Source organism: Gymnoscopelus microlampas (genome assembly GCF_963454915.1).
Source record: "Gymnoscopelus microlampas genome assembly, chromosome: 9".
Classification (NCBI taxonomy): Eukaryota; Metazoa; Chordata; class Actinopteri; order Myctophiformes; family Myctophidae; genus Gymnoscopelus; species Gymnoscopelus microlampas.
In genome coordinates, this window is record NC_139946.1 from 17,375,198 (window position 1) to 17,388,498 (window position 13,301).

Genomic DNA, 13,301 nt, shown 5'->3' on the forward strand with positions numbered 1-13,301 from the left:
AACACAACCAGCTGGGGAAGAGGGGACTTTGACTGGCTGGCTGGCTGGCTGACTGACTGAATACTTTATTAGTCAGAAATGTAAACGGCACGTAGTACAGACAGTTATTAAGGCTAAACACAAAACACAAAAAAAGTCCTGGGGACTTGCTTCCATTGGGGTCCTATGTATTCAATGAATCAACATAACATAAAACATTTACACAATGATACATAAGTCATCAACAAATACAAAACACTATGTGACAGTGAATGACACCTCCTTTCAATGGGAATTTACATTTACCTCCCCTTGTGGTCTCCTGGTAGATGCTTTTTTTCAGGCCAATTTTTAAAGACTTGGACTGATTGGCTCAACCATTTACAGTACATTTTCCGCAAACAGACCTGTGTTCTTTCTCTGTCTATCAACGGTACACACACACTCTTTTGTCTGCCAACAGTAATGAGCATCATGGGATGGAAGAGAGGCTCTTAGAGGAGAGACCATGGATGTATTAGCCTAAATTCTTGATAAGACGCTCGATTGTATCCCATGATTCATCTGGTCAGTGCTAAGAGAACAAGTATGCACTACAAAGTAATTAGGATTATAGCAAGAACAGTAGACATCAATGGCATTGTTTTGAAAGTGTGTGCTGTGCAGCGTCTGTTAACCACTTACAGTAAGCCCTACAGTATATCCTATAGGTGTAGACAGATGAAGATCGGCTATGTTTGCAATGTTTTTTTTCCGTCGAAAACGAGATGATGCATCTCAAGGGGGCTATCCTTCTAATAAAGGTAGAGCATTTATTGTTTTTAAATGTTTGAACATGTTTACCAACAATAGGGATGCCAGGATAAAAGTGCTTAAAGGAGGAGTTCACCCAAAAAATGACTTATTTTCTATCAATTGCACACCCCATGAAGCCTTGAATTCATGGATTTATTTTTGTTTTTGTGGCATTCCTAAGCCAATAATTTGATGACCGGGTGTGTATCCGGTAGGAGACACAAATAATCTACTTTGTGTCTCCTACCGGATACATTAGTCGGTAGGAGACGGGAATCAAATTATTGGCTTAGGAATGCCACAAAAACAAAAATAAATCCATGGATTCAAGGCTTCATGGGGTGTGAAATTGATAGAAAATAAGTCATTTTTTGGGTGAACTACTCCTTTAACAAAAGGTGGAAAGGATGAAGTCATGGACTGGATGTTCTTCCTCACCTCTATGCGTTGGGAGTTGACCTTCTTGCCCTTCTTGTTCCAGCTCACCCTGGGTTTGGGTTCGCCTGTGGCCTGGCACACGAAGGACACCACGCCCCCTGACACACCGATCTGGTCGATGGGAACTTTGGTGAACCGTGGTTGTGCTGGTGGAGAGAGAGAGAGGGAGGGAGAGGTCAGTGTGTGCGTGCGAGAGAGAGAGCGACAGAGGTGAAAAAGGACAGTGAGGGGACAGAACAAAGAGGCAGAGATATATGTAGGCAGCGTAGCGCGGCTGGAGTCAAGCCAATTCCGAGAGACAGCTCTAAATAAAAGTAATTACATTTCAGAAAGGGCAGCCTTCCACACGCACACACGCACGCTCTCTCTCCCCTTCCCTTACCCCCCCCCCCTTCTCTATCTCCTTCTCTTCACAGCTAGTAGCCTGACCCAACAAAGAGAACTTAGCCTTGGACTTGTATGAACTGAGTGGGAAGAGAGAGAGAGAGAGAGAGAGAGAGAGAGAGAGAGAGAGAGAGAGAGAGAGAGAGAGAGAGAGAGAGAGGGAGGGAGAGAGAGAGAGAGAGAGAGAGAGAGAAACACAGAGAGAGGGTCATAGTCTCTTGGGAAGGAGCACACACTGTACAGTATATGTGCCGCGGTGATGATCAAAACACGGCGCCCAACTGAACATTAATTATTGAGATGCCGTGGGCTAACACTGGCCCCCAGGCTACCATAAACACACATGAACAACACTAGAGTTCCTGCTTTCATTAGAGGGAAGAGAGATAGAGATGGAAAGAGAGGTGCGGAGAGAAATAGATAGGATTCTGCAGATACTAAGAGGCCAAAAGCAATGGCAAGAGAGAGAAAAGAGAGGAAAAAAAGGCATAAAGAGTGTGTAAGAAGTGAGAGAGGGATGAGCTACAGTGTCCAGTTTGTTTCATCTCCGATCCTCACCGCAATATTTCTGATTCAAGCGCACCACAAGCATGTGTGTGTGTGTGTGTGTGTGTGTGTGTGTGTGTGTGTGTGTGTGTGTGTGTGTGTGTGTGTGTGTGTGTGTGTGTGTGTGTGTGTGTGTGTGTGAGAGAGAGAGAGTGTGTGTGTGTGTGTGTGAGTGAGCATGGGCGTGTACATGTGTGTGTGTGTGTGTGTGTGTGTGTGTGTGTGTGTGTGTGTGTGTGTGTGTGTGTGTGTGTGTGTGTGTGTGTGTGTGTGTGTGTGTGTGTGTGTGTGTGTGCGCGTGCGCGAGTTTAATCCTCATAGAGGAAAAAAGGGGAAAAAAGCACACCCACATCTGTTTAATATAACCAGCAGCAGTCCCACGCTCGCTCGCTTACGGGAACGTTGCCCCACCCTGGACTCGAACCACCCGGCTGTTGGCTCGCCAGCGCCAGATGACCTAATGCCGCCACGTGAAAAAGGATCCAGTCGCAGAGCGACGACATTTCGACTTAGGACACCCTGGTACTTTACTGGTGCAATATCAACCACTTCACTCCCGCCCGCCCGCACACACACACACCAGCCTGCAACAGGTGTGACCCAATCTAAATACACTCTCCCATCACACTGCCATCACACCTCTAGGCAGGACTTTTCAAGTCAGAACGTCCTGTATGGGAGCGGTGTGGAGCGTCCAATCCGTCCAGGGGGAGCCTCTCCTCTCCTCTCCTCTCCCCATCTCTCCTCTCCTCTCCTCGTGTCTTTGATGCAGGGTGGGAACACGGATAGCTGTGGGGCTCTCCAGGGGATCCCACAACTCAGCGACCAGAGCCTAAATCAAGGTGCCTTTACCGCTCTGTACCAAAGCCACACGTCACGGGATGTGTCTGTGTGCGAACAGAGAGAGTGTGTGTGTGTGTGTGTGTGTGTGTGTGTGTGTGTGTGTGTGTGTGTGTGTGTGTGTGTGTGTGTGTGTGTGTGTGTGTGTGTGTGTGTGGTGTGTGTGCGTGCGTGCGCGCGCACAGAGTTAAATCAGTGTTCATTTAACTCTGCAGAGTGTAAAAATGGAACCAAATGGTTCCATAACCGTACGGTCCATTTGGTTACATTTGTACACTCTCCGAGTTACAAATGATAAATTGACAGTGAGGATTTTACTCTGTGTGTCTGTGCGTGCGTGCGTTTTAGAGAAGCATGTGACCAGACACTTGGTCGCTAGTTCGAATGCACGGACGTGGTCTGTGAAAATGAAGCCGGAAATAAAGCAAAGTCAAGGACAAACACTCCTCCTCCTCCTCCTCCCTCAACAGCGGTCGCTCAGGTGTCCTTAAGCAAGGCACTTAACCTTCTAAGTGCTCCGTTGAGAGCTGCTGAACCAACGGCCATAAGAAGAATGTTGTAGTAAACGTAGAGGTAGAAGAAATAGTAGAAGTGTGTGGGTGCTAAAATAAAACGAAATTACATACAGGCCCCTGAAGCGCAGCCAGATATTTGGATACTGACTGACCATAATGTACTCAGATCTTCTCTATGAATTCATGCTGGTTCTGGGTACTTTATTTATGTACGTTTGGTTTGCATTAGACTGTAAGCGAAAATGCGTTTCTCTTTTGGCTGTCTTTTAGGAGAAACGCAATTTAGTTTTCTGATGTTTGCAGACGGAAATGAGAGAAATTTCACACCCGTTGAACAGACATGTCCCAAAGTCCGGCCCGGGGGGGGATATCATGGCATGAGGGCAGATTTTGTATGGCCCGCGGCTTACTTTCTAAAATGTAATATTGACGGCCCGCCATGTTTGTCATGGGAACAACGCTAGAGTTCCTGCTTTCATTAGAGGGAAGAGAGAGAGACAGAGACAGAGAGAGAGAGAGAGAGAGAGAGAGAGAGAGAGAGAGAGAGAGAGAGAGAGAGAGAGAGAGAAAGATGGAAAGAGAGGTGCAGAGAGAAATAGATAGGGTTCTTCAGACACTAAGTAAGAGGCCAAAAGCAATGGCAAGAGAGACAAGAGAGAGGGATGAGCTACAGTGTCCCGTTGGTTTCATCTCCGATCCTCACCGCAATATTTCTGATTCAAGCGTACCACAAGTAAAGCATGCGTCGGCGTGTGTGTGTGTGGGGGGGGGAGAACACCCACCACAGCTGTGCAATAGAACCAGTGGCAGTCACGGGAACGCTGCCCCACCCTTTTCATACATTGAAGTTACAGAGAGTGTTTTTAAATATTCCCAAATGCTTGTTCCTTTTGGCATCTCATTCTCAAGATTATTTATTCTTATTCTATTGTATTTTATCTTATTTGACAAATTGCTACACCATTATTTGAACAAAAGTCAACAATGCAGTGCATGCATGTGAAAACAAAGTCTGAATAGTTGTTTTGATTTTGTTCACAGCAGTTGAGTGGCTCACATGAAGGCTACACTGCCAATAAAAGGCATTGCACTGTATTTTGCCAGACAGAAATTAATTATCAGTACAAAGAATTGAAAAATGGACACAGACACACTCAAGTAAAGTAAAAGTACCTCAAAATTGTACTTAAGAACAGTGCTTAGTAAATTGTTACTTTTCAGGATTCAAATTCAAAAGTAGCAAAAAGTAGCAGATCTACGAGCCGTGTTTCGAGCTTGTAGATCTGCTACTTTTGTGTAGTATGATCAAGTACGGGTGTTAACTTGAAAAAAAAAGTTGAAATATGGAGATTTCTGCCCAACAGCAACGAAATGTACTTAATTACTTTGTACCACTGAATGGAGGCACGTTTAGACTGAATTATGAAGGGAAACTAAATGGAAATTCAGTGTCATAAATGTAAGTGTCATGAGTGCCAGGCTAAAACGACATGATTGTGACAGTGAAAATCATACACATTATTATGACAACCTGCAACAGGTGTTCAATTGGGAGTGTTATTAAACAGGCTTCCATGGCAGAGTGTGTGTGTGTGTGTGTGTGTGTGTGTGTGTGTGTGTGTGTGTGTGTGTGTGTGTGTGTGTGTGCGCGCGCACCAGACAGACAGGGAGGCGTGGTGGAGGTTAGAGATAAGACGTTTATCAGAAGCATTACAGAGAGACGTGCGTTGGGCGGCCATCACTTCCAACAAGGAAATATTGATTCCCGACCTTCCGCTTGTCAAGTGAAACGCTATTGATTGAAGCCCCCCCCACACCCATATATCTTATATGTTTGACAGTACACACACACACTATAGAGATGAATGGAGGCTGGTGGCTGTCCAAACGGTTTCCCCTACTTCCTGGCTTGGAACAGTCCCATAGCCATAAACACACACCTTCTGGTCTATATACACAGAGGCTGTTTTACCGCAACCTCAGATTCATTGATCAGTAGTTCAATAGCAATTTCCATTACAAAACAAAAGGAAGGAAAAACTATTTATTAACTAACTATTTAAAACTATTTAAAAATATGCTTTTTTTTTATTGTAAAAAAAGAAAGTTGATATTTCAGTGCTTCTATAGACCCCTTAACAGACGACGTCACACTGGTGGCAAGCATCATAATGGTTGCAAATGAAACCCATTCTGTCAGGTCTCGCAAGGGCGCGCAGCACTAGCCAACACACAAGAGGGGGTCGGGGTGTGCTGAAACCAGCGCACCCCGAAACAACAGGTTGAGAATTAATTGCATGAAACAATCACCTGTGCATCCAGTCTCAATGTTGGTAAACAAATAATTGGTCTATAAGGATGATGAATATACTGTATTAGGGCTGCAACTGTTGATTATCATCTTAGAGATTATTATATTGATTGCTTTTGTGATTAATGGAATAATCAAGAAGTGCTTTGATTAATGCTAAAATAATATTTTAATCTGTGAGTGACTGTGTGCGTATATACATATGCGTGGGAAATACAGTATATACAGTCTGTAGTAATGTGTGTGCCTGGTTTCACATACTGTAGAATGTACAGTCATTACAAGTGGTGGAAAAAGTACTCAATTTTTAAAGTAAAAGTATCAATACCACAATGTTGAAATAGTAAAAGTCCGGTAATCAAAATCTACCTGAGAAAAAAGTACAAAAGTATTGGCATCAAAATATATATAAAGTACCAAAAGTAAAAGTACTCATAATGCAGAATATCCCATTTCACAAGTTTTAAAATGTATAATCAGCTATATAGCCAACTTGTATATAGGGCTTAAGTGGTTACTGTATATTTTGTAATAATAATCAAAACCTACTAACTACAGTTTTCAAATAATTGTAGTGGAGTAAAAGTACAATATTTGCCTCTGAGATGTAGTGGAGTAGAAGTTAAAGTATTGAAAATTGTGAACACAACACAAACATTGAAACACGCCAGTAAAGTAAAAGTACCTCAGAATTGTACTTAAATTAAGTAAAGTACTTGAGTAAATGTACATTGTTACTTTCCACCACTGGTAATTATTTACAGAGAGGCTTGCCCTAAGGTTACTATTATTACTGATAACACAGCGAACCTATTACTGAGATTATACAGTGTGTGTGTGCGTGTGCGTGTGCATGTGCGTGTGTGTGTATGTGTGTGTGTGTGTGTGTGTGGCAATCTATGTGTATATGATGTGTGTGCTAAATGGCAAAATTGTAATTTTGTGTGCATGAGAGGGAATCCATGTAAGTGACTTTCCATCACTAAGTGATTATACCATATAGGTAGGCGTGTGTGTCACTGTTACTTACTATTACTGATAATACAGCGAACCTAGCGTACTTACTGAAATTATACAGTGTATGTGTGTGTGTGTGTGTGTGTGTGTGTGTGTGTGTGTGTGTGTGTGTGTGTGTGTGTGTGTGTGTGTGTGTGCCTGTCTGAGTGTGCGATTGAGTGAGTGAGGGAGACTGTATGCAAGTGACATTCTATCACAAAGTGATTATACAGTAGGTGCGTGTGTGTGTGTGTGTGTGTGTGTGTGTGTGTGTGTGTGTGTGTGTGTGTGTGTGTGTGTGTGTGTGTGTGTGTGTGTGTGTGTGTGTGTGTGTGTGTGTGTGTGTGTGCGCGCGCGCGTGTGCGTCAGTGTGTGTGCGCGTGCCAATAGCAACGAGTGTAATTAACCTTTTTCAATTTTTGCTGTGCTCCGTGCCTCCTGGGTGCTCCTGCCACTTACTGTTGAGTCTGACCTCACTCCTCTGCAGTAATTGGGCGATGGAAGCATAAAGCACGGCCTCATCACAGGCCTCACGCTCCAATCTGCTACCCAGTGGCCTTTTTCATTTCAACAATACTGCATTCACCACCGGATTGTGCAGAGGATGAGTAGGTATAGGGCTATAACGGTACAGGGTTAAGCTGGACTCTCACACTACAGGATTTTTAAATAAACCTCTATCTCTAATTGCTGGACCGCCTTGATCATATGCCATGCTGCAATGCTTCAATCTAAACATGTCTGAGAAAGGTGTGTGTAGCGTGGTGTGTGTGTGTGTGTGTGTGTGTGTGTGTGTGTGTGTGTGTGTGTGTGTGTGTGTGTGTGTGTGTGTGTGTGTGTGTGTGTGTGTGTGTGTGTGTGTCTGCCATGTGTGTGAACTCGCAAGTGTGGTGGTTCTCCAAGGATAAAAGGTTGGGTACAACTGATCGAACAAAGTCATTGAAGTGTGTGTGTGTGTGTGTGTGTGTGTGTGTGTGTGTGTGTGTGTGTGTGTGTGTGTGTGTGTGTGTGTGTGTGTGTGTGTGTGTGTGTGTACGTGCCACGTGTGAGTGTGATTCTGTACAGCTTGGGAGAATAAATTCTTCACCTTGACGTGTCTTTGATCCTGGAGAGTGCATTTGGAGTGAGATCTAACACAGCTAGGACTAGAGGTTTCCATTTATGTTGGGGGGAACCCAAGAATAAAACATGTATGCCCTCAGTACTATATATTCAAAGCCGCTTAAGATAAACGTGTACACGTCAAAAAATAACACGCGTTTTGCCATGGATGACATTGAAAGGACACTGTGAGAGCATCTGTGGCGGCCATTCATTCTTCCCTTCCCGACCAAAACCCAGTATCCAGTAAACTCCAGTATCTCTGAGACTTTTTTCTTCGAAATAGAGAGAGGTAAAGGCTCAGTGCAGATAAACACAACAAGACCCATGCATTACCTATCTGCCCGGCGGGTGGGTGTGGGTGGGGGAGGAGGAGGGCTGGGCGAATATAACCTGCGACGGGGGTCCGTGCTATCTTCACAGAGCGTCCCCAGAATAGCACAGATCACTGAGCAGACACGCAAGCTAGCGGGGCGGCGGAGGAATCGAAACACACACACACACACACACACACACACACACACACACACTGAGAGAGTGTGCGCCTCCTTCTCTTGCACTGCACACCCCCGCTATTGAGTGATACCTGTGTTCCAACAGATAAGCAGAAAAATACAACATTCGACTCTTTGAGGCAAAATAAATACAAATAAATAAATAAAGGCTTTCATTGCCCAGGCCGGAGAGCGTGCACCCCTATTTGCCATGCCTCTCCTCGCTGTCCGTGGTCATTTTTAAAGCCAGGAGGACCCAGATGATGGTGAAAAGTGGCGGGAGGGTGGGGGTGGTGGTGGGGATTGTATGACTCATAATGCTGTAATCGGTTGAAAGAGTCAGAGTGAAGTCTAAGTAGGAGCCATTACCTGCCCCCCAAAATGAGGGAAATGGAGGACAAAATGGTGCAGAGTCATTGTGGGTGATTTGCGAAGGCAGAGCAGAGAGGGAGAAAGGGGGGGGGGGGGGTAAAAATTGTTGCTTGTCGACATCCATCTGGCTGGATATAACTTACAGTAGGTACCTTTCACAAGCTGTTTGGTGGAGAGCAGGTTTGGAACATTATTACTGAAGGCCCCGCGGTCCAAAAAGCACTCATTTATAGAGGCTAAGCAGTAGAGGTTGAGGTAGGAGACAGAAGGTAAGGTAGGACACAGAGGGCAAGGTAGGTAGGAGACAAGAGGGTGAGGTAGGAGATAGTGGGTGAGGTGAGGACAGTGTATAAAGAGGCATATTAAAGTATTAAAGACCATGCGCTCATCGTTTAGAAACGGCAAACAGGTAAATCTAGCTCAGGTCAAACTTAATTATCATATTAGACGAACAACGGACACATGACTGACACACACACACACACACACACACACACACACACACACACACACACACACACACACACACACACACACACACACACACACACACACACACACACACACACACACACACACACTCTAACGCTCGCCTACACACAGACATAATCATGCTCAAATCAGCTCCTCAGAAAAAAAATCGAGCAAATAAAAAGAAAATGAAGGCACATTAGCCAGATTGCTTGTGAGTGCTCCGGGGGAAACAAGTGTTGAGACATCTCAGTGCCAACAGGAGGACAATGCCTTGTTTGTCTCTGGTGCTGTTTTCAACACAGACCTTTACCTCCACACTCAAGGCCTCATAAATCAAGTCCATATAGCAGGAGGGGAGGGAGGAGGAGGAGGGGGTCCATGTTTGGAGTGGACCCCTATAGGCGCTCGGCCCTCTGGAGGGCACATGTTTGCTGCCGGGCTCAAGCTGGCCTTCGCAGAAAAATAGCAGATCGACCAGCTCACAACGTGCCGTGCTGCGACGCGTGGTGAGCTTTCAGTGAAAGCTTTCCCCACAATAACACACTAATATAGAGCCCTGTGGTACACCGGTCAACCATATGGGGGTTTAAGTGGTTAAACTATATTAACAAATATAACGAATATTGTGGTATTGCTAATTTTGGAGAATTCTTCCACCATTGCTACAGCACACACACGCACGCACGCACACACACACACACACACACACACACACACACACACACACACACACACACACACACACACACACACACACACACACACACACACACACACACACACACACACACACACACACACACACACACACACACACACAGTACAAATATGTTTGCAAATACACACATTCTTCCACATAAGGTTTATGTGCAAGCACACACACACACAGCCACACACACAATACTCCAACTGCAACAGCTGTACACACATGCACAAGACAAACACACACACACACACACACACACACACACACACACACACACACACACACACACACACACACACACACACACACACACACACACACACACACACACACACACACACACACACACACACACACACACCCTCCAGGCCGAAACATCCAAGCCCCATCAATCAGGGCCAATTCTCTCAGGCTGCCCGGGCATGAGCCATCACTATGGTAACCAAGCCCTGTAGCTTACAGGCTGCTGCCTGCTGTTGCATAGTGGTTTGATTCACACAGAGAGAGAGAGAGAGAGAGAGAGAGAGAGAGAGAGAGAGAGAGAGAGAGAGAGAGAGAGAGAGAGAGAGAGAGAGAGAGAGAGAGAGAGAGAGAGAGAGAGAGAGAGAGAGAGAGAGAGACAGAGACAGAGACAGAGAGAGAGAGAGACACACAGACAGACAGACAGACAGACAGACAGACAGACAGATAAAGAGACAGAGAGACAGAATGAAAATAGGACAAAAACAAAAAAGAAGAGCAAACTCAGTTGAGTTTCATCGTTTGGATCAAGTGTCAACTGAACCAGAAGAGAGAAAAATCGCAAAACCCAGAAAAAAAAGTTCATGGAGCCTCAGTAAGAAGGAACGTACGTGTGTCAGCTGACCTGAGCAGAACCCCCCTCCCACAGAGACAAAACCCTTCTAAAAGTCTGTGACATGACCAGCGCTTTGGTGGTGTCAACTGTCACCCGGTTTGATGGAGAGCCTCACTGCAGGAGATGTAGGACCTGGGTGCACTGTCTGCACGTCTCTCTCCACTCACTATGTCGTCAAGGCTAGAACTGATGTGTTGTCGGCTCTTTCATCTTTTCATGTCCAGTCTCAGCTATACTTAGTTGCGTGCCGGTGTCGTGCTCAGTAAACAGCAGATCTACAAGCTCACCACACGTCACAGATGTCACGCACGGTGAGCTTGTAGATCTGCAATTTATGCGTGTAACTATGTAAATCGGGCTTTAAGTAAGATGTCATGGCGTTTATGATTTCTTTAACGGTTGAAGTGAGAGAGATGAGTGGGTTTTTTTGTGTTTAATCCATGTTGGCGATACTACTGTGCAGAGCCATATAAGGAGAGTTGCGTCACCTCCGTTCACTTTCAGCCTTCTATTGGCGAATCATGACAAAGCCCTGAACCGGAAGTTTACGGAATGCACTGGAGTCTACGAGCGTTTGTCACTATTTTGAGTTTACATGAACCATGTGAACCACGTTCTGCCCCCTCATTGACCTAACTCTCCAATAGAAGGCTCTGCTACTGTGCTTTTAACTGTTGCCAATAAAGTATTCTATTCCGTTCTAAAAAAAGGAAGGGAGGTCATGATGAGCCAGGGTCTGACTCTGAACCCAAGCCATCAGAAGTACTGTAGTAGGTGACCATGATGATAAGCTGTAGCTTCACAACAGAACAACAACTCTGTCTTTTTATAACTCCACCGGCCGGACAGTTGTGTTTGTTTGTGTGTTTGTGTTTTCCGTCCATCCATAGTATCAAAGCAATTGTCCAGATGACAGACAAATGAGTCCAGAGGGACTCCGGTCAAACTAAATATACATGGTTTAAGTGTTGCGTTGTGTGGAGTCTTTACTGAGACAAACAACAGTAAAAGACAATATTTTAGAAAACGCCCTCTATCTAAAAATGGAATTTAATGCAGAAATTCTGTTAGCTGAATTACAAAAAAAAAAGAGTATAAACAACAAGCAGGGTGTGGAAGGCAATGGCACAAACATCATGTGGCTTGTTGATAATCTCATTCCTCCAGGTTACCTTTCTCAACCAGACCTCCCTGCCATCCACAGCCTGTCTGGGCAGTGGAAGCTTAACGAGTTAATGAAACAATTGCTTTTTCAGTGTAAAAAAAAAAAGCCAAGAGGTTAATTGGGATTAGGTCTCGGGAGGGGGTGGGGAGTGGGGCGGTCACGGATGGTGTGATTTTGGGCCGTTACTGGCCATCACAAGAGGAATTGTAACCCGTTTTCTCAGCGAATGTAATCTAACAAATGTTATCTTTCTTAAAATAACTGCCAAAAGGCTGGGGGATTGAGGTCAGCGTTTCCAGCTGTTCAAACCGTCCCGGTATAAACGGAGTCTTTTGGCTTCATTTTCAAGGCACTGTCAGTTGTTCAATTAAGTCTTTAAACCAAATGAAAACACACTGAAAACAGGTCATAAACTGAATATCCTTTCTTTCCACTTCCGTCTACATTTCTTTGTGTTGGAGCAGATTAGACTTGAGGACCACAGGTCAACTAATAGAGCATGTATACACACCATGTAAACACTGACTCCGAACAACGGATTCTGATCAAGAAGACAACTCTTTTCTTTATGTCAGTGTGTGGGGTTTAGGTTTTTCACTCTAGTTCTAACAAAACTCTGTATGTGGAACTGTGGAGTCCCAGGAGACCCATGGAGGCAATGGACTAGCCTCAAATAAATCAGTCCCTTATTCTCTTGTGTCTTTGTGCTCTGCCATCAGACTCTTCTCCTATTCTGTGCTGTCGGACAGAAACCTTGTATCTCCATATTTTTTTTACTTTTTATGTTTTTTTCCCCCTTGTAAATCCATAACCTGCTTCATCCTACAGTACAAGAGTGTTGTGCAAAAGTAACGAAAATAGCAGATTTGCCACTGAGCTCGACCATTTTAGCAAATCGTCTATTTTCGCTATTTTTGAACCATGTTGAGGGTGAAACTGAAAGTAATTAAGTGTGCCTGTGGATTTTACAAATATTACAAATATTGGACCAATGGAAATAATTAACAAGCGCTCGAGACAAAATAATACGTAATGCCCACCATTTCCTGAAAAAAGTAAGGCTTTTGGTTTCCACCCGACAGTATTGCATCATGTTACTGTATGTTGCCTCTTCTGCTCCAAATGAGGCTTTTCTTTCCTTCTGGGCACCGCCTTTTGTTGGCCCATGGGGGGGACCACAGGATGTGGCTATAGCACTGTGCAAGTCGTGGAGGAGACCTTAACTCATTAAGACCTGAGGTTCCGATTCCGATTCTACAAATGTCTTTTAAATCCTATTTTCTGAAAAACTTTGTCATACCTATATCTAGATATGAAACATTTCATCTT

At 44.6% G+C, this 13,301-nt stretch overlaps 1 protein-coding gene across 3 annotated transcripts in view; it reads right to left on the reverse strand.

Moving 5' to 3' along the window:
- ptprsa (protein tyrosine phosphatase receptor type Sa) overlaps window positions 1–13,301 on the reverse strand; it is a 281,342-nt gene that overhangs the window by 169,674 nt on the left and 98,367 nt on the right. For all 3 annotated transcript variants that reach the window (XM_084067853.1, XM_084067854.1, XM_084067852.1), the window contains exon 3: window positions 1,213–1,358. In XM_084067853.1, coding sequence (XP_083923979.1) covers window positions 1,213–1,358 — 146 coding nt within the window. The remainder of the gene's footprint in view (window positions 1–1,212; window positions 1,359–13,301) is intronic.